Source organism: Neomonachus schauinslandi, chromosome X (genome assembly GCF_002201575.2).
Source record: "Neomonachus schauinslandi chromosome X, ASM220157v2, whole genome shotgun sequence".
NCBI classification, from domain to species: Eukaryota; Metazoa; Chordata; class Mammalia; order Carnivora; family Phocidae; genus Neomonachus; species Neomonachus schauinslandi.
In genome coordinates this window covers 85,278,445-85,301,278 of record NC_058419.1, presented here as the reverse complement: position 1 = coordinate 85,301,278, position 22,834 = coordinate 85,278,445, and the positions used below count along the sequence as shown (strand labels likewise).

Genomic DNA, 22,834 nt, shown 5'->3' with positions numbered 1-22,834 from the left:
CCCTCTGAGTGGGTCTCCACCGCTTGCCATATTTCTTATGTCCCAACACCGTGTGAGGATTCCGCACTGGGCTCTTCCATGTTCACTGACCATTACTGAAGTAGTCCTTGTTAAGTTTCCTTTCTTCCACCTATGAATATGCTTAACTTCAGTGAGCAAGTAAACTGAGACCCAGTAGCGAGCCAAAAGCTGTTTCTCAACAGGAGAGCAGTTATCCCCAGAGGATGGTAGGGCTTTGCTCCCAAATCCCAAGATTTGCTCTGTGGTTCACCTAGGGGCCTGTCAAAGGCTCCATCCCCATCTGCCACCGACACTTCAAGCACCACTGGATCTGCCAGATCATATGGCCCCAGTAGCAGCTTGTATGGCACTCTGGACCTTTGCAGAGCCTTCTTTTGTTCCAGGCTCTGCTCAAAACTAGCAGTTTTTTGGATCACATGGTAAATGGGGCAGAATAACACACCCAGCTGAGGAATATATTGCCTCTGAAGTCCATAGAGGCTCAGTAGCCATTGTCCCTCTTTTTACTTATAGGAAGAGCCAGAGGCAAAAACTTATTCTTCACTTAGAAATTTCTAGGGGTCCAGTGGGTCCATACCGCTCTACCCCTAGAAATTTCCCCAAGGTAGATGGCCCCTAAATTGTGGTCAGATTTATTTCCTACCCTCTGCCATATAAATATCTTACAGTAAGTCAAGAGTGGTTACTAGTCCTCATTCATCAGGTGCAGTCAGTGTAATGTCATCAGTGTAATGGACCAACGTGATATCTTGTGGAAGGGAAAGTCAATCAGGATCCCTACAGACTAAATTATGACGTAGGGCTGGAGGGCTGATACACCTCTGAGGTAGGACAGTGAAGGTATATATATAGTTGGCCTTGTCAACTGAAAGCAAACTGCTTCTAGTAGTCTTTGATAACAGGTATTGCAAAAACAAAAACAAAAACAACAACAAAAACAAAACCAAAAAACATAAAACAAACCCACACACTTGCCAGATCAATAGCTGTTCACCGGGTACCAAAGGATGTGTTAGTTTGTTTAAGCAGTGAACCCACATCTGGCACAGTAGCTGCTATTGGAGTTACCGCCTGGTTAAGTTCGTGATGATCCACAGTCATTCTCCAAGATCTGTTTGTCCTCTGCACAGGCCAGAGAGGTGAGTCGAATGGCCATGTGGTGGGACTCACTACCCCTGCATCCTTCAGGTTCTTGGTGGTGGCATTGATCTCTGCAGTTCCTACAGGAATGCAGTATTTCTTTTGGCTGACTGTTTTCCTAGTACAGGCAGTTCTAGCGGCTTCCACTTGGCCCTTCTCACCATAATAGTCCTCACTCCACAGGTCAGGGAACCAGTATGGGTATTCTGCCAGTTGCTGAGTATCTGTATTCTAATTCTGCATTCCTGAACCTGGGAAATAACCACAGGATGGATTGGGGGGCCTGCTGGGCCCCCTGTGAGATGGAGCTAAGCTGAAAACTCAGTTGATGACTTCACTCTCATTAGCCCCTGTGCTGTCTGGTGGGCCATGGTGACATCTTGGGTCTCCTGGAATTCGTGTCAGTTCAGAACTGGTCTCCAGTAATCTTGGGAAAGCCTCCTTTCCCTCCCTGCACACTCACCCTGACAAAGGGCTGTAAATCCCTTTAGGGAAGAGAAAGATTAGCAGTATACATTTTGACAGTGTAGGGGGGTCCTTCCTCAAGGGACCCGGGCTCCCCTTCATTCAAAGGGTTCTGGGTCTGTAAACTGGCTCAAGTCTGAAAAATGATTGAGGAGCTGAGACTCTATGTATCCTGTTAGACTTCTGTTCACTTGACCTAGAACTCTTCTCTTAATGCAGATCAATTAAGAATTTAATAGACAGCTCATCTGTTTCTTTGCTAGAGACACCATGATCAACTGGCCAACACCATGGGTCTCTGCAGGTCAGACTATTCTGATCACTGGTTTGACCCTGCTGTCCATTATAGTAACCGTGTCTACCTTGCATTTAGCAATTCACTGCCCCCATTTGGCCCCTGTCACCCCAGGATCCAACTACTCCCATGGCATTGGGGTTTCCCGATTTGTGTCCTACAGAGAAGAGCAATCACAGAGCTCTTCAAGAACACCGCCCCCCTCACAAATTTGCATGTCCCAGTCATGGTAACAAGAGTGTCCTCTGGACAGCGTGGGAGAGCATGTCTTACATGCTAAATCCACTCTAACATGCCAGTCTCCCCAAGCCCTTGGATGCCTTTCTCTGTAGTATATAGCACTTCTCCATTTCAGTTGCATTTTGTACAAGCCACGTTTTGATCCATGTTTCAGCCAACCAAACAAAATGTTTGAGCCCTTTCTAACCCCTCAAGCAGCAACATTAAATTAAGAATCTGTGTAGTGTGCACATACCAACACATTTGGCCTGATCGATCCAACTTTATGTCCTTTCCATTATCCCACACTCTTAAATATCTATTTGTACCTAGGTTTCCCAGCTTTCTGTCTGTATAAACTGGACAAATAATGCAGATCTCTTGCACCTCCTCGTGGATTACACAAACCTCCCCCTTTGGGCCCTGATGAGACTTGAGTCTAGTTCTAGGTCTAGAAGCAAATAAGGGTAGTGGGGGTATGTCGTGAGAGAAATCAGCAGTACCTTGCAAGGCAAGTACCTCAGGGGAGGCCATTGTGGGGTCCTCAGGCAAAGTAGGGTTAATCTTCTCAGACGAGGGTAGAAGGGCTGCTTCTACTCAGAAAGAAGACTCTTCAGATCTTAGAAGTTCAGTGTCCTCATATATGTCCATTCCAAATTTCTGGATCCCATTCCTTTTCAGTCAATTCCCTTACCTTAATAGCAGACACCCTGTAAGGTTGGGAATTCAATTTGTGTTGTAATGTGGCCACTCCCAGGATGAGACTCTGGGTTTGGTTTCCGGCAATATCAGCTCTGTAGCTACAGAGGTTAGGGGTTTCTTTCAGGACAGACAGAAATTTTCAGGTCGTTTAATGCAGCGCTTGAGCTGGGAAATCAAATCCCTGAGTTCATTCTTCCACCCCCACCTCCATTTTGTCCAGCACAATTAGGAGCAACCTGGCAATCTTATTATACTTGTAAGTTTGACAAAAATTTCTAAGGTGTCAAATACAAGGTCACCCAGAACCATGCCTCTCACAAGCATTTGATTAGGAGTATCCAGTGATGGTATTTCGCATATCTCTTTTGCCACATCACCCCATGGACTCCCAGTGTACTCTTTACTATTGGAAATAGAGTCATTAGTGCCTTCAAATCTAATCAGAGTAGGGAACCAATTCTAGAAACCCCATAACCTGTTCAGAAAACTCATTCTTAGTATTCTGTTCCTCTAGTGCCACTTTCAAAATCTGTTATGGTTCTCCAGAGAAATGGAACCAATAAGGTATGGGTATGTACATATACAGAGCACACACACACACACACACTATAAATACACACATACACACCTACCTAGAGAAAGACAGAGAGAGAGAATGAATACATATACACAGAGTCCGGGGAAGAGATTTATTTTAAGGAACTGGCTCGCCTGATTGCAGGGACCAACAAGTCTGAAATTTAAAGGGCAGGCCTGCAGGCTGGAGATTCGAGTGAGGTGATGTTGTAATCCTAAATTCGAAATCTGCAGGACAGGCCAGTAGACTGCAGAACCATTCCTTGTTCTCTTTGCCCGCAGCAAACACAACAGATTGTGGTTCTTCACCTGGTGGGGTGACCCAAAACATCATTCTTTTTTTTTTTAAGATTTTATTTATTTATTTGAGAGAGAGACAGCATGTGTGTGCATGCACGCACACGTGTGCATGCGCAAGAGGGTGGGAGGAACAGAGGCAGAGGGAGAAGCAGACTCCCCGCCGAGCAGGGAGCCCGATGCGGGGCTCGATCCCGGGACCTCGGGATCATGACCTGAGCCGATGGCAGATGCTTAACTGATTGAGCCACCCAGGCACCCCCCGCCCAAACTTCATTCTTAAAGGATCTGGGCCATTAGTAGTTCTGCCTGAATTGGATTGTTACAGTTCCTGCTGACTTTCATCACAGGGCACAGCAGTACTAAGAAATGCCCTAAGGGATTACATGTGTTCCAGACTCTCTCTTCCTTATTTCCATTGTGGGGTAGCAGGCCAATTTCCCCTGACTAGTCAACATCAGTCACCCCAGCCAGCACAGTAACTTCCTTCTTTGCCTTTTGATTCAGAGACATGAGGAGCCCCAAATGTCCACGTGACAGACTTAACTTCCAGTTCAGTAGAATCACTACTGTGTCTCCTGGTGGAAGCGTTCCTCCCTTTGGAACTAAGAGAACAGCAGAGCATAGGGGGCACAGGAACAGGAAACAAATATTTTGCTAGTGGACCAGTAGAGGTGGTAGTGAATGGTGCCACTCCTGTCCCGGGCCAACAGGGTGGGGCCACCACCCTGGTAGGCTTGGAGGACAGAACATTGAGCCAATAAGAATTACTCTCAGGACGCCTGGGTGGCTCAGTAGGTTGAGCCATTCATTGCCTTCGGCTCAGGTCATGATCCCAGAGTCCAGGGATCGAGTCCCACATCAGGCTCCCTACTTGGGGGCAGCCTGCTTCTCCCTCTGCCTGCCATTCCCCCTGCTTGTGCTCTCTCTCTCTCTCTCTCTCTGACAAATAAATAAAATCTTAAAAAAAAAAAAAAAAGAATTACTCTCAAGCCTTAAAATCTAGTGGGCTTTGTCTTGCTAGTTTTTGGACCTTCTTGGGATCTGTGATCCCTTTTTTCATTCCAATCTCTCCCTTTGGAATGGGAATGTCTGTCTTAATGCCTGTCATACCATTGCATTTTGGAAGCTGATGATTTGTCTGCTTTCACAGGTTTGTGTGGAGAGAAGCTGCCCTGAGATGACTCATACTCACATCACACCCATAACCAATTTGGGTGATTTAGATGATAAGATTTAAGACTTTGAGTTGATGTTTAGATAGATTTTGAATTTAAGACCTGATGCTGGAATGATTAAGACTTTGGGGGATATTGGGATGGGGTTAGTATATTTTGCACACGGGAAGGACATGAATTTGGTGGTGGGGGGGGTGTCAGAGGGCAGATTTTTTAATGGGTTGAATTGTGTGTCCCCCTGAAAAAAAACATACGTGGAAATCTGAACCCCCAGTATCCCAGAATGTGACTTTATTTGGACATAGTGTCTTTATAGAGGTAATCAAGTTAAAATGAGTTCATTGGAGTGGGCCCTAATCTAATATGACTGGTGTCCTTATAAAAAAAAGGGCAATTTGGGCATAGAAATAGATACATATATGGGGCGCCTGGGTGGCTCAGTCAGTTGTGTCTGCCTTCGGCTCAGGTCATAATCCCAGGGTCCTGGGATCGAGTCCTGCCTCGGGCTCCCTGGTCAGCGGGGAGCCTGCTCTCCCTCTCCTTCTCTCCCCAGGTTGTGCTCTCTCTCTCTCAAATAAATAAATAAATAAAATCTTTTTAAGAAATAAAAGAAATAGGCACATATAAAGGGAAGATGATGTGAAGACACATAGGGAGAAGATGACCGTGTGATTGGAGTGATGCATTTACAAGCTAAAGAAACATCAAAGAGGGGCTCCTGGGTAGCTCAGATGGTTAAGCATCTGCCTTCGGCTCAGGTCATGATCCCGTGGTCCTGGGATCGAGCCCCGCATCGGGCTCCCTGCTCTGCAGGAAGCCTGCTTCTCCCTCTCCTGCTCCCCCTGCTTGTGTTCTCTCTCTGGCTATCTCTCTCTCTGTCAGATAAATAAAATCTTTTTAAAAAATCAAAGACTGCCAGCAAACAAGCTAGAAGACTCAAGGAAGGATTCTCCCTTATATCTGCCAGAGAGAGCATGGCCCTACTAACACTTTGATTTCAGACTTGAGGCTCCAGAAGCATGAGACAATGACTTTTTGCTGTTTTGAGCCACCTAGGTTTTGGTACTTTGTTACAGCCGCCCTAGGAAACAAACACAGAGCCTCTATGAGAGTATTTCCATTCTCAGCTGCTGAGTACTCTGAGCCATCTGAAGTGTGTGCTGGTGACGTCCTTGATTGGCCTGAGATCCTTCAGTCCATTAACCTCTGTGATTATTACTCTTTTCCCAGTGAAATGTGGTTACTTTAAAAAAAAAAAAAAGTGGAAAGCAGTTAGCTGGACCCAATTCTATCATGTCCTATTAACAGGGTATGAAGTTCCCAAACCAGAGGTCATCTTCAAGTTGGAACAAGGAGAGGAGCCATGGATTTTGGAGAGAAAAACCCCACATCAGAGCTGTTCAGGTGAGTGAGTGCAACCTAGGCAGATGGGGGGCATGAAAACACTTTTCATTTCCTAAGAAGCCTATGCCTTTAAAATGCTATTTATTGCTACCTTCTTGGAGGATTTCAACTTTGGAAACTGCTTGAGAAGAGGCAACATTGGCCTCTTAGATACCAGACTATTCTCTCCCTTTATATCCCTTAGTGTGATCAACTGTCTTTTTTGCCTGGCTTTCCTTTGGGAGAAGTGCTGCAATTCTACACTCAGAATCATATGCCAGGCTTCCGCCCTATAGATCTTGCTTCTTTGGATGTTTTCTCCTTCCATCACATTTTTATCCTTCATTCCTTAAGCCCCACCCCCAGCGTCAGAGATTCTTAAAATATATACAGTCAGGTTTTAATTGGTTTGCCTTCTTTGAAAACCAGTGGGTTGCCCCACTCCTGTTCTTCTGAGGACCTTCTCGCTTTCTTCCTCATTTTCTTCTTAACTCTAAGATAACCAATAAACTCATCGACAACCAGCCTCACCTCCTCTTCTCTTTTCAGATTCCTCACTCCTCTCTATCTCCCCTGTTGCCATGCCTCTCTCCCATCTTCTGACCTTGGGATCACTGTCACTTAGCATTTTTGTCTTTTAAATAAACTGTGTTAAGGTATAATTTATATACAGTAAAATGTATCCATTTGAAGTGCCCCATTTGATGAAAGTCCACACTGGTGTAATCACCACCCCAGTCATGATATGGGGAACATTCTGTCTCACAAAAATGAGTCTCCGTGCCCCTTGTAGTCCATGGGCACCACCACCTCGGCCCCAGGCAAACGACTGACAGCTGTCAGTATAGTTCTGTCACTATAGATTAGATTTGTCTTTATTAGGGTTTCATATGAGTGGAATCCTACTCTCTACACCCTTTGGGTCTGGCTTCATTTGTTCAGTATCATGATTCTGTGATTCATCCATGTTACTGAGTATATTGCTAGTTTATTCCTTTTAAACGCTGAAGACTATTCCATGATATGAATAGATTGCAATTTGTTTATCCATATACCTGTTGATGACAGGTGGTTGTTATTTGGTTATTATGAGTACAGCTGTCGTGAACATTCTGGCATGTCTTTGTGTGACCATATGTTTACATTTCCCTTGGGTAAATACCTAGGAGTGGAGTTGGGGGGTCATCTAATTGTATAAGTAAGTGTATACTCGCCTTTCTAAGAAATTGCCAAACTACCTTCCAAAGTGGCTATGTGATTTTACACTCCCAGCAGCAATACACGAGAATTTCTGTCGCTCACATCCTTGCTAACACCTGTTACCATTATTTCTTTAATTTTTGCTATTACAGTGGATGTGTAATGGTATCTCGTTATGATTTTAAGTTGCACTCCTTTGACGAGTAACGATAAGTATCGTTTCGTGTGCTTATTGACCATTTGTACATTTTTGTTTGAAGTGTCTATTCAGATATCTTTCCCGTTTTTTTTTTTTTTGTTGTTGTTGTTGTTTTTAAGATTTTATTTATTTATTTGACAGAGAGAGAGATAGCGAGAGAGGGAACACAAGCAGGGGGAGTGGGAGAGGGAGAAGCAGGCTTCCCGCTGAGCGGGGAATCATGGGATCATGGGATCATGACCTGAGCCGAAGGCAGACGCTTAACAACTGAGCCACCCAGGCGCCCCAACCAATTGACTTTATATATGTGAACCTATTTCTGGACTCTTTATTTTGCTCAGTTGATCTATATGTCTTTCTGTCTTAAGGTTTTTCTGTTTCTTAGTTTTTAAGGAGGGCACGTATTGCATGGAACACTGGGTGTTATACGCAAACAGTGAATCATGGATCACTACATCAGAAACTAATGATGTAATGTATGGTGACTAACAGAATAAAAAAATAAAAAATAAAATAAAATGTTGGTTTTAATATTATTCAGGCATGCTGAGACCAACAGATCCAGAGATGACTACCATTAAAAAGATAATTTGTGGGGCACCTGGGTGGCTCAGTCATTAAGTGTCTGCCTTCGGCTCAGGTCATGATCCCAGGGTCCTGGGATCGAGCCCCGCATCGGGAAGCCTGCTTCTCCCTCTCCCGCTCCTCCCCTGCTTGTGTTGCCTCTCTGGCTGTCTCTCTCTCTCTCAAATAAATAAAATCTTTTAAAAAAACAAACAGTGGATAGTGGATCACCACATCAAAAACCAATGATGTATTGTATGGTGACTAACATACCATAATAAAATTTAAAAAAATAAATAAAAATAAAATAAAATAAAAGATGGTTTGTAATTCACAGTCCCCAAGAGGAGTAGACATGCCATACCATGCAAGGCCACAGCAGGACGCACCAGGGTCAGTCAGGAGGCCAAAGTTTTAGGGGAAAGCATGGCTAAGAGCCTTTATTGTCATTTTCATGGGGAAGAATGGGTGAAACAGAGTAAGCAGGCTGGGGAGGTTTAGGATTGGCTAGTTTTGAGTAATTTCAGTGGGGCTCCAGGGGTGTAGGGACTGTCTCTAGTTACCTGGTACCTGGCACTGAGGTGATCAGAGCAGGAGGAGAGCGGCTTGACCTTAACAAAGGAGGAGAGGACGTGGGCTCTGGGTTGGTTGGTTTGCATATGAAAGGTGTGCTAACGGGGAACTAACTCATCTGCCATCTCTAGGAAATAACTAGTACTGAGAGAAGCAGTCTCTCCAGGATGAGGAAGGCACCAGATGGTCTGAGCGTCAACAATACAGAAAATAAGATAAGGAAGATGTGATATATATAAAATGGCATATTATTCAGCCATAAAAAAACCAAAACCTTGCCATTGGCAACAACATGGATGGAACTAGAGAGTATTATGCTAAGGGAAGTAAGTCAGTCAGAGAAAGATACCTCATGATTGCACTCATATGTGGAATTTAAGAAACAAATGAACAAATGGAAAAAAGAGAGAGAGAGACAAAACAAGAAACAGACTTTTAACTATAGAGAACAAACTAATGGTTGCCAGAAGGGAGGTGGGGGGATGGGTGAAATAAGTGATGGGAGTTAAGAGCACACTTATTATGATGAGCACTGAGTAACGTATAGAATTGTGGAATCACTATATCCTACCCCTGAAATGAATATAACACTGTATGTTAACTATACTGGAATTAAAATTAAAAACTTTAAAAAATAGAGAAAATATAGTTAATATACTGTCCTTTTGGCAAACTGACATTTTCTTTATCACTGTAGCTTCTGTAATGAGTCTTGAAATCAGGTAGGATAAGTTCTCCAACTTTGCCTTTTTTTAAAATTACTTTGGCTCTTCTAGGTCATTTGCATTTCTATATAAAATTTATAAGCAGTTTGCACTTTTTTTGAAAAAGCCTGCTGGGGTTTTCTTTGGAGTTGAGTTCACTCTATAGATCAATATCAGGAGAATTGATATCTTCACAATATTGGGCCTTCTAATCCACGAGCATGGCATATTTTCTGTATTTATTTAGATGTTTGATTTCTTTCGGCCTCAGTGTAGAAGTTTTCTGCATCCTTCATTAAATTTATCCCTAAATATTTGACGCTCTTTGACAGTATTGTAAATGACATTGTTTTTTTAAATTTATTTCAGATTATTCATTGCTAGTATAAATTGCTCGTGATTGATTTTTTGTACATTGACTTTGTATCCTGAGGCATTTGTACATCCACCTATTAGTTTTCTTGTAGGTTCTTTGAGGTTTTGCATGTAAGTAATCATTATCACGTTAAAGACACTTTTTCCTTTCCAATTTCATGCTTTTTATTTCTTTTCCTTTTCTTACTTCACTAACACCTTCAGTGTGATGTTGAATAGAAGTGGTGAGTGTGGGCATGCTTGCCTTGTTCCCAATATTAGGGATAAAAAATGCATAGCATTATGTGTGATATTTTTTGAAGCTGCCCTTTATCAGGTTATAGAAGTTCTTTTTTAATCCTAGCTTGATGAAGAGGTTTATTTTTAAATCATGGTTATGTGTTGAATTTTGTCAAATCCTTTTTCTTCATCTTATTAGAGTAATCATATGAGTTGTTGCTTTTATTTTGTTTATATATGAGTTTATGTGTTGATTTTCAAATGTTAGATTAACCTTGTATTTCTGAGATAAAATACTAGTTGATTATGATATATAACCCTTATTATATATTGTTGGATTATATTTACTGATATTTTGTTTGAAAGCATTTGCATTTTTCATGAGTGATATTGGTTGTAGTTTTCTTTTTCTGCAATGTCTTTGTCAGGTTTTGGTATTAGGATTATGCTGGCCATATAAATGAGTTGTGAAGTGTTCCCTTTTCTGTTTTCTGAAATAGTTTGTGTAAGATTGTTATTTCTTCTTTTACTGTTTGATGGAATTCACCAGTGAAACCATCTGGGCCTGGAATTTTCTTGATGGGGAAGTTGTAATAACAAATTCAATTTCTGTCATAGACGTAGGGTGGGTTATTCAGATTTTCTCTTTCATCTTTTGTCAGAGATAGTAAGTTGTATTTTTCAAGGAATTTGTCTATTTACGTTGTCTAATTCTGTTGTAGTCTGAGAATACACTGTGTGATTTCTGTGAATGGTCTGTCTAGGGGAATATTCCATGTGTCTCTGAAGAAAATGTACATTCAGCTATTGATGGGTGTTGTGTTCTGTAGTGTATAAATCAAGTTGGTTGCATGTTGTTGAAATCTATTGCTTTACTGAATTGTGTTCTACTTGTTCAATCAATTATTTGTAATTGTAGGGGATAAAAACTGACAAAGAGATTTTAAAGTTTTTATGGATATGAAAAGGCTCTAGAATAGCCAACGTAGTCTTGAAAAAGGAGAAAAGGTGTTAAGATTTACTGTAAAGCTACAACAATCCAGATAGTGTGGTTTTGATATAAGGACAAACAGATATATAAATGGAATAGAAGAGAGAGTCCAAAAATAGACCCACACATGTATGGACAACTGAGTTTTGACAAGGGTACAGATACAATTCAGTGGGGGAAAGGAATTTTGTTTTTGAACAAATTGTGCTGGGACAAATGGATATCAGTACTGGAGGAAAAATGCCCTTGACCCATACATACCTCACATCATATATAAATATAACTGAGTTTAATATGATTGAATTGTTTCTATTAGACCAACCTATCTAACAGATATAAACTGTTAACTATGAGAAATACACTTTCAGAACTACTGAAAGAAGGACAAATGCCACATGATTTCACTCATATGTGGAATTTAAGAAAACAGATGAACATATGGAAAGGGGGGACAAAAGAGAGTGAGCAAATCATAAGAGACTTTCAACCATAGAGAACAAACTGAGGGTTGATGGAGGGAGGTGTGTGGGGGATGGGTAAATGGGTGATGGGTATCAAGGAGGGCGCTTGTTATGATGAGCACTGGGTGTTGTATATAAGTGATCTATCACTAAATTCTGCTCCTGAAACCAATATTACACTATATGTTAACTAACTGGAATTTAAATAAAAATTGGGGGAAAAAAAACTACTGAAGAGACTGGATAGTGACCAAAGGAACATTTTTCTGGGTCATCTTATATTGAGTAATTTTGGATTGTTATCCCAAATATTATCAGGGTTATGTTTTAGTAACACCATTTTCTGTTATATGCTCCCGTGTTTTTGTCATAGTAGGCAGTTAAATAGGTTAGACTCAACCTGGAGATGCTATCTCACCTATGGTGGGTAGCAACTTAGATCTCTGGTCAGACTTGTTCTAACTTCTAACGCTTCAAAACCTGCCTGCTTTTGTTCACTCTACCAGCACATGTTTTGTTTTGTTTTTCTAGAGAATATGGTTACTGTCTGATTAAGGACTTTTTTTTAGGAGCTTCTCCATACTAGAGGTGGAACTCTTACAATTGATTCTTGTACATTGATCCTGTATTCTGAAACCTTGCTAAATTCACGTATTAATTCTAGTGAGTATTTTTGTAAAGTCCTTAAAATTTTTTTTGCATAAATTACCATGTCTTTTTATCATTTCCTTTATCGTCTGCATGCCCTTTATTTTTATTTTATCTTGAGGGCAAAAGCTTTCAGTCTTTCAGCACTGAGTATATTAGCTGTGGTCTTCCTTAGATGTCCTTTATTAATTTGTAGCAATTTCTTTCTATTCGTAGTTTGATGAAAGTCTTTAACATGAATGGATATTAGACTTCCCAGATGCTTTTTGGCATTTATTGTGATGAACATTTTATTCTGCTGATATGGTGAATTTCACAGATTTTCAGATTCTAAACTGACTTTGCCTTACTGGGGATAAACCTTACTTGATCATGATTATTATCTTCTTTATGTATTTCTTGAATCAGTTTGCTAATATTTGGTAAGGATTTTTGTCTCTATGTTTAAATGAGGTATTAGTCTTTAGTTTTGGGGGATATTTTGCTTATAATATCTTTGATTTTAGTATCATGTTAATGCTAGCCTCATAAAATGAGCTGGGAAATCTCATGCCTGCTCTATTTTCTGAAAGAGTTTGTGTAAAATTGCTGTATTTGCTAGGATTTTTTAATGTTCACTCCTCTGTTTTGTGATTTTTATGTAAGATTGCTTTAAACTTTATGATTTTTATTTAAATATATGGTGAAATATACCAGTGAACTCATAATGGGTCTGAAGTTTTCCTTGTGAGATTACCTTTAATTTCAAATTCGGTGTCTTTAATAGATATGGAAATATTCAGATTTTCAATTTCTTCTTGTATTGATTTCTTTGAGTTTATACATTTTATCTATGTTATCAAATTTTTGGCATGTGGTTGTTTCATAATATTCCTGTACCATTGTTTTAATGTCTGTAGTATCTTCCACAATGTACCCTTTCTCTGAAATTGATAAAACTTCAGTTCAACAGGAATATATTAAAAATCTATATTTTTATGCACTTAATAACATAGCTTCAAAATATATAAACTAAACATTGACAATGCTGAGAGATAGACAAAATGCATAATCATAGTTGAAGATTTTAACATACCTATCTCTATAACTGATTTTTGTCTTTACAGACATAAGAATCTTTAAAGATATAGATTTGAGGGGCACCTAGGTGGCTCAGTCGGTTGAGCATCCAAGTTTTGATTTTGGCTCAGGTCATGGTCTCAGGGTTGTGGGATTGAGCCCCACGTTGGGCTCTGCACTCAGTCCGAAGTCTGCTTGAGATTCTCTCTCTCTCTCCCTCTGCCTTTCCCCTTCCCACACATGCTCTCTCTCTAAAATAAATAAATAAATCTTAAAAAAAGATTTGAACATGATAAACCAATGTGACCTAATGGACATACCACAGGTCACTACATCCCACAACTGTAGAATATACATTTTTTTCAAGTGCATATGGCACACTGAGCAAAATAGACCTGATTTTAGGGTATAAGGCTAATTGCAACAGATTTCAAAGGATTGAAATTGTATGTTAAATGTTCTCTAATTACTGTTGAAATAATTAAAACTGAACAGAAAGACAACCAGAAAATATCCAAATGTTTGGAAAGTAAGCAACACACATGCAAATATCCCATAAGTCAAAGAAGAAACCACAATGGAATTAGAAAATATTTTGAGCAGAATGATAATGAAAATATGTCACATTAGAACTTGTGGGATGAAACTGAAGCACTACTCAGATAGAAATGTATTGCTTTATACATACCTACCAGAAAATTGGAAAGTTTAAAAATTACTGATCTAAGTTTGCAACTCAAGACATAAAATAATGAAAACTAACAAGGCCAGAAGTTGGTTCTTTGAAAAGGTTAATACAATTGATAAATCTCTAACAAGACTAATCAAGAAAAAGAAAGAGAAAACATAGATTATTAATACCATGCATGAAAAAAGAAACATTACAAATCCTACAGATATTAAAAGGATATTAAAAAGATATTATTACCAACTGTATGCCAGTAAATTTGGTAATTGAGATTAAATGGACACAGTCCTAAAAGAACACAAATTACAAGAAATACCACAAAAAGAAAGAAAAAAATCTTAGGGGCACCTGGGTGGCTTAGTCGTTAAGCGTCTGCCTTCGGCTCAGGTCATGATCCCAGGGTCTGGGGATCGAGCCCTGTATCAGGCTCCCTGCTCTGTGGGAAGCCTGCTTCTCCCACTCCCCCTGCTTGTGTTCCCTCTCTCACTGTGTCTCTCTCTGTCAAATAAATAAATAAAATCTTTTTAAGAAAAAAACCTTAGTAGTCTTTTTATCTATTGAAAATATTAATTTATTATAGCCTGGGTGGCTCAGTTGGTTGAGCATCTGCCTTCAGCTCATGTCGTGATCCTGGCATCCTAGGATCAAGCCCCTCATCGGTCTCCCTGCTCAGCGAGGAGCCTGCTTCTCCCTCTCCCTCTGCCGCTCCCCCTGCTTGTGCTCTCTCATTCTCACTCTCTCTCAAATAAATAAATAAATAAATAAAATCTTTTAAAAAAAGAAAATATTAATTTATAATTTAAAATCTTTCTGCAGGGGCACCTGGGTGGTTCAGTCAGTTAAGTGTCCAACTCTCGGTTTCCATTCGGGTCCTGATCATAGGGTCAAGGGATCAAGCCCCACGTCAGGCTCCACACTCAGTGCAGTCTGTTTGAGATTCTCTTTCTCTCTCCCTCTGCCTCTGCCCCTCCCCCTGCATGCGCACTCGCACTCTGTCTCTCTCTCTCTCATAATTAAATAAATAAAATCTTTAAAATAAAATAAAATTTTTCTACAAACAAGCTCCCAGCCCACATGGCTTCATTGGTGAATTCTTCCTGTTATTTAAGAAATAAGGGCCACCTGGATGGCTCAGTCGTTAAGAGTCTGCCTGGGCTCAGGTCATGATCCCAGGGTCCTGGGATCGAGCTCCACATTGGGCTCCCTGCTCCATGGGAAGCCTGCTTCTCCCTCTCCCATTCCCTCTGTTGTGTTCCCTCTCTCGCCGTGTCTCTCTGTGTCAAATAAATAAATAAAATCTTTTAAAAAATAAAGAAGAAATAATACCAATATTATTCAAGTTCTTTTGGAGACAAAAAAGAGAGAGAGAACACTTCCCATCTCATTTGATAGTAAGTGGAACTGTATTAGAATGAAGAATTACACTTCTTCAAAAGATATTAAGAAAGTGAATAGGAAGCCACTAACTGGGAGAAGATCATTGCAATACATAGATTTGATAAATGACTTCTATTCAGAATATATAAAGAACTCTTAGAAATCAAAAAGAGAAAGACAACCGAGTAGTAAAAGAAATGGGTAAGAGACATGAACAGGTACTTTATTTTATTTTATTTTTTAATTTTTTTAAAAGATTTTATTTATTTGACAGAGAGAGATAGCGAAAGAGGGAACACAAGCAGGGGGAGTGGGAGAAGGAGAAGCAGGCTTCCCGCTGAGCAGGGAGGCCGATGCAGGGCTCGATCCCAGAACCCTGGGACCATGACCCAAGCTGAAGGCAGATGCCCAGTGACTGAGCCACCCAGGCGCCCCTGAACAGGTACTTTTAAAAAGAGGTATCCAAATAAATGGTCATTACGCAAATGAAAAGGTGCTGTATATCACTACTTACCCGGGAAATGAAAATTAAACCACAATGGGACAACCCTACACAGATACATACACACAAAAGAATGGATACAATTAGAAAGACGTACAATATCAAGTGTTAATGAGTATTTGGAGCAACTGGAATTTACATACATTGATGGTAGGAATGTAAATACTTTCAACCACTTTGGGAAACAGGCAGTACCTATTGATGCTAAATGTACAGCTATCCTGTATCCCAGAAATGCCACTCCTAGGCATTTACTTAAGAGAAATGAATATATATGTCCACTAAAAGAAATGTACAGAATGTTCATATCAGCATTAGCATAATTGCCAAAAACATGAAACATCCCAAGTGTCCATCAACAGGAGAATGGATGAATGTTGTGCTATTTTCTTACAATATGATAATACACAGCAATGAAAAAAAAAGAGCTACTGACACACAAGAACTTGGATGAATCTCAAAAAAATTATTGAACAGAAAAGCCACATATGCAGATGAATACATGCTATATATATAGCTCAACTTATATAAAGTTCAAGGACAAGAAAAACTAATCTATGGTGATAAATGATTAGTGGTCTATGATCAGAGTGGTGGTTATCTCTGAGAGTCAGTGATTGGGAAGAGCTGCAAGGGAACTTTCTGGGACAATTAAAATGTTTTATATTTTCACCTAGGTGGTGGTTACATGGGTATATACATATAAAAAAATCATTGAGCTCTACAGTTAAGATCTGCATTTTACTATGTAGAAATTATACCTCCATTTTTAAAAAACAAAGAATTTCTTAAACACGTCATCTTATGAGCCTATGAGATTATTCCTTGGGAATATTTATATAGAAATGGTATTACTTGATCATTGGGATATACATGCAGTACACAAGTGCCCATTTCATTATATCTATGTCAACACTTGGAATTATCCGTATTTCTTATTTTGTGGCCCATCTAATGAATATAAAGTGGTATTGTTTCTTGCTTTCTTTTTTTTAAAAGATTTTATTTATTTGTTTGAGAGAGTGTGAGAGAGAGAGCATGAGAGAGAGAGCATAAGAAAGAGAGCACGAGTGGGGGGGCAGCGGGAGAAGCAGACTCCCCATTGAGCAGGGAGCCCAATGTGGGGCTCGATCCCAGGACCCTGAGATCATGACCTGAGCTGAAGGCAGACCCTTAACTGACTGAGCCACCTGGGTGTCCCGTTTCTTGCTCTTTCTAATATCAGTTATCCATTTGGGTTTCCCCTTCTGTGAATTGCTTGTTCCTATTATTTTATCTTTTCTAACTATATAGTTTTTTTTTCTCCTTGATTTGCACCTAATTTGCTCATTTCCTTTTCCATAGAGGCTTTACCCCCACTGATATGCCCCTGGTTATGGGTGTTATTTACTATCTTCTGGATATTTGTTTCTATAGTAATTAACTCAAAAGAGTCTTCCGTTCTGAACGCTTAAGCTTTTTATTTGTGTTCTGATGACTTCTATATTGACACCACTAGTTGCTATATTGTAACTGGATTCTAGTACCACATTTACCTGCATATTAGACAATTACCATAGAATATTCTACTTTATTCATCCTTACTTAGTATGTGAAGAATTGGCATCATCATTGCCCAAATCAGGAATCCGCATGTTACAAATTTTGTCAGATTCTCCTGTTTCTTGTTTCTTCCCTCTTAGTTATCTTCTCTTACTAATTACTCTGCAATTCCCTTTTTTTTTTTTGAAGAATACTATTCAGATATGCTCTCATCTTAATTCCTAGTAGCATCACCCAAAAGCAGATCTGTATTTTCTTATGCTTGGATTATTCTATAGTTCCTAATGAGATTTGCAGATTCTGTTCTTCTGTCTAGTTCATCCTAAATGCTCCTGATAGATTTCATTACCTAAAACATTGCATTTACCTTTGTCATTGGCTTTATGAAGTAAACTTATAATTATTCCATATTATATAACACATGACCAGTGTGGCCCATGTATTTCCAGTTCAAGTTGTATCCGTACAGTTCCTTAATTCATGTGTTCCTCACATTTTCACCTTGTCTTTAATGCCTACCATAGATGAAGTTCGTCTCTGCATCTAGGATCTGTATTATCTTGTGTTCTGCCTATCCAGGTAATAGATACTTCCATTTTGTTTCATTTCAGGTTATCATCTATTCCATGAAATGGCAAATTTATTGCCCTTCTCCATTTCTGTTCCCCTGCCTCTCAGATGCTTCTGCCCCTAGTAATTTTTGAAAGTCCCTGAAAGTAAGGGCCTCTATCTTATTTTCAGCGTTTGAACACTAAGCATGAAGGAAATACTTAACAATATTAACTCATTGAATTTGTGGGGGATAAGAATATAAGAGGATTTTGGGGCACCTGGGTGGCTCAGTCGTTGAGCGTCTGCCTTCGGCTCGGGTCATGATCCCGGGGTCCTGGGATCGAGCCCCGCATCGGGCTCTCCACTTAGCGGGAAGCCTGCTTCTCCCTCTGCCTCTCCCCCTGCTTGTGATCCCTCTCTCGCTGTGTCTCTCTGTCAAATAAATAGATAAAATCTTTAAAAAAAAAAAGAATATAAGAGGATTTTGCTATATTTCAGAGGGATTTTTAAAAACTCTACTGAGAAATTTCAGCAGAACATAGATTATAATTGGAAAGTAAAGACAGTGGCATCAAATAATAAAAGTTTACTGCTTGTGCATTGTATTTCTATTATGATGTAAATCTATTAAAATGATTAGCAAAATGAATAGCACAGAAGGTGTCTGCTTTTGAAATTTAGGGGAAAAAGTCTCAGTAGCAATATGATCAGATTAATTTTCAAAGTAAAAGGCTCAAACTGCTTAATGAAGCATAAATATGTTTTTAAATGGCACAAAAGAAAATGCTAAGAAGGCTAAATGGAAGAAGAGGGCATGAACGTGTCTTTTGATTTGAGAATAAATGGGACTTTTGGAGGCATTTTTGTGAGTGGCAAATAGAATGCAAGCTTGCACACACAGCTGTTATCTAGACTGTTGACTCTCCATTTATGTACTGTTCCTTGAATCTGTGGGCTCAGGAAAGGTGTAGAGAAGCCTATTATTGCAAGAGCAGAGTTTTTACAATGAAAATTGGTATTGGTGATCTAAACATTGTCCAATACAGCAGGGGTTTAGAAGTTAACTCAATTATTTATAAGTTATACTTTCTATAGGTATATTTATAAGTTAAAGTGAAAAGCAGAACCACTTCTGAAACCATGCCTAAGAATCCAGTGCTTAATATCTACAGAATAAATTAAAGCCAAGTACGCGAGAATAAAAATGCAACTTAGGAGTAAGAGGCTGAGATTTTGGATGGGATATATATCCAGAATAAAGTATCAAAGCGACCAACAGGGGAAAACTGGGTTTGATGACTCACAGCATTCTCACTATCTAAAATCTCTTGCTGGGGCGCCTGGGTGGCTCAGTCGGTGAAGCGTCTGCCTTCGGCTCAGGTCATGATCCCAGGGTCCTGGGATTGAGTCCCGCATAGGGCTCCTTGCTCAGCGGGGAGCATGCTTCTCCCTGTCCTTCTGCCTGCCACTCCCCCTGCTTGTGTGCACTCTCTCTCTCTCAAATAAATAAATAAAATCTGTTTTAAAAATAAAATAAAATCTCTTGCTGATGAAATTATGTATATTTTTTTCCATTTTAAAATTATCGAGAATCTATGTCTCATGCATTATACTGGTAATGGAAACATCTGTGATTCCCACTCTGGGTGAAAATAGTGTATTAGTTATGTTAGAGCTTATTTGCAGTAACAGATTATAAGATATAGTGACTTAAATGCTAAAGAATTTTACTTCTCTCCTATGTAAAGTTTCTAATATCACAGGTCTTTGGAAAACCTCATTGCTCACGTTTATTCCAGAATCCAGGTTCCTTCCATTACATAACCCCATCATCTCTTGGGTTTTTTTTTTTTTTTTCTGTGGCATCTGCATGTTTGTATCTGTGTTATTGCCAAGTCCAGATTTTAGTAAGCAAGAAGGTAGAAGAGGGTATCGAGAAAACATGCCTACTGTCTCAATGCTCTGGCTTGAAAGTGGCACCCATCATTTTCTCTCACATTCTGTTGATGAGAACATTGTCACATGGCCATACCAATTTTCAGAGGAGGCTGAGAAATGTTATATGACTGGGCAGCCATATGCCTGAGCACTACTCTGTTAATGCAAAAGAATGATGAAACAGATTCTAGGGGACAGCTTTCAACCTACCACAGATAGCTTGTCTTCTCTCTGATTTTATGCTTCTTGTTAGATGTATATATTTTTAGGGCCAAGAAAACAATTATACCTAGATGGAGAGTTGGAGTATAGATATCTGTTTATTGTTTGTATAGGACAGGATGGCTATGACTACAGTATTTTTCCTGTAGGCATGAATAAATTAGTTTTTTCTTGGTTTTATTGAGATATAATTGACATATATCTCTGTATAAGTTTAAGGTGTACTGCGTAATGACTTAACTTAAATACATTGTGAAATGACTACCACAATAAGCCTAGTTAAAATCCATCTCATAAAGATACTGAAAAAACAAAAAGTATTTTTTCCTTGTAATGAGAACTTTTAGAATCTACTATGTTAGCAAATTAAATTGGTTTTTTGATCATATTGATTTGGTATTGTTGCTAACAAGCAAAATGGAGCGAGGGTAGTGAGGATTTAGAATCAATGGAGGACTGGGTGTTATACGAAAACAATGAATCGTGGATCACTACATCAAAAACTAATGATAGATTGTATGGTGACTAACATAACATAATAAAATTTAAATAAAATCTAATGTGAGGGGCGCCTGGGTGGCTCAGTCGTTAAGCGTCTGCCTTCGGCTCAGGTCATGGTCCCAGGGTCCTGGGATCGAGCCCCGCATCGGGCTCCCTGCTCAGTGGGAAGCCTGCTTCTCCCTCTCCCACTCCCCCTGCTTGTGTTCCTGCTCTCGCTGTGTGTCTCTCTCTTTCAAATAAATAAATAAAATCTTTAAAAAAAAAAAAGCTAATGTGAACTTAGACTCTGAATCACCCCCTTCAAACCTAGTCTCTCCACAGATATTTTCCCTTAAAACCTTTGTCTTTTTCATCTTCAATCCCCCCTACTTTATATCTTTATATCCACCCTACTTTATATCCTACCAAAATAGAACTAGATTGCTTATGTTGAACTCCAGTCTTCAACACTTAATAACTATGTTTTAGGGCAAATTATATAAATAACCATTCTGAGCTTCACTTTCCTTATCTATAATAGGTAGATAGTAATAGATAATACCTCAAAGGTATTGAAAGGATTGAGTAGGGGTGTGTGTGTGTGTGTGTGTGTGTGTGTGTGTGTGTGTGTGAGAATACATATATATACATACACATATGTATGTATACATATATGTATATATATTTCTTAGAGCAATGCCTGGAACATCATAGATATTATGCAGGAACTTGGCACATGATAAATGCTGTATGTGTATCTCTTGTCATCATTGTGGCCATCATCATCATATTTACTGGTTTCCCCCTGTGTTCAATTTGGATTAGCTTATATGTAACTTTTAATCCTCTGTTATCTATTCTTTGTGTCAATTTTACTTTTTCTTTCTCTTTTTAGATGGGAGGTTTGGGATTAAGACCTCACAAAAAAGAATTTCTGGAAAAGCTTCATTTCATAGTGAAATGGAGGGTGAAGATACAAGAGATGATTCATTGTATTCCATTTTAGAAGAACTGTGGCAAGATTCTGAACAGATAAAAAGATATCAGGAAAAACAGAGCAAACCTCTGAGTCATGCTGCTTTCATCAATAAGAAAGTACTGAATACAGAGTGGGATTTTGAATATAAAGACAGTGGAAAATTTGTTCATCCAAGCCCAAATCATATTCCTTCACAGAAAAGACCCCATAAATGTGACTCATTTGGGAAGAGTTTTAGGCATAATTTGGACATACATATTCCTGGTAAAAACAATGCAACAAAGAACTTTGATAAAAATACTGGACATGGTCAAGTTTTCACACAGAGCTCTTCTTATACTAACCATGAAAGTACTCATACAGGAGTGCAATTCTGTGAAAGTAATCAGTGTGGAAAAGTCCTCGGTCTCAAACAAGCATTCAGTCACAATCTGAAACTTCCTGTTGGGAAGAAAGCAGATATGTGTTCTGAATTTGGGAAGATACTCACCCAGAAGTCACACCTCTTTGCATCTCAGAGAATCCACACTATGGAAAAACCTCATGAACTTAGCAAATGTGTAGATGTGTTTACACAGAAGCCACTACTCAGTATATATCTGAGAGTTCATAGAGATGAAAAACTGTATATATGTACTGAATGTGGGAAGGCATTCATCCAGAATTCAGAATTAATTGTGCATAAGAAAACTCATACTAGAGAAAAACCCTATAAATGCAATGAATGTGGAAAATCATTTTTCCAGGTGTCCTCTCTACTTAGGCATCAGACAACTCACACTGGAGAAAAACTCTATGAATGCAGTGAATGTGGGAAAGGCTTCTCCCTGAACTCAGCCCTCAATGTACATCAGAAAATTCATACTGGAGAGAGACACCACAAATGCGGTGAGTGTGGGAAAGCCTTTACCCAAAAATCAACACTCAGGATGCATCAGAGAATTCATACAGGGGAGAGATCTTACATATGTACTGAATGTGGGCAGGCCTTCATCCAGAAGGCGCACTTGATTGCCCATCAAAGAATCCATACTGGAGAGAAGCCTTATGAATGCAGTGACTGTGGGAAATCTTTCCCTTCTAAGTCACAACTCCAGATGCATAAGCGAATTCACACAGGAGAGAAACCCTATATATGCACTGAATGTGGGAAGGCCTTTACCAACAGGTCAAATCTCAATACTCACCAGAAATCTCATACTGGAGAGAAGTCTTATATATGTGCTGAATGTGGAAAGGCCTTCACTGACAGGTCAAATTTCAATAAACACCAGACAATTCATAC

At 39.4% G+C, this 22,834-nt stretch overlaps 1 protein-coding gene across 1 annotated transcript in view; it reads left to right on the top strand.

Annotated features, from left to right (window-relative positions):
* Positions 1–22,834, top strand: part of ZNF81 (zinc finger protein 81) — a 91,665-nt gene that overhangs the window by 68,686 nt on the left and 145 nt on the right. The window contains exons 3-4 of the mRNA XM_044911613.1: positions 6,202–6,297; positions 21,466–22,834. The exon at positions 21,466–22,834 is cut by the window's right edge and continues 145 nt beyond it. Coding sequence (XP_044767548.1) covers positions 6,202–6,297; positions 21,466–22,834 — 1,465 coding nt within the window. The remainder of the gene's footprint in view (positions 1–6,201; positions 6,298–21,465) is intronic.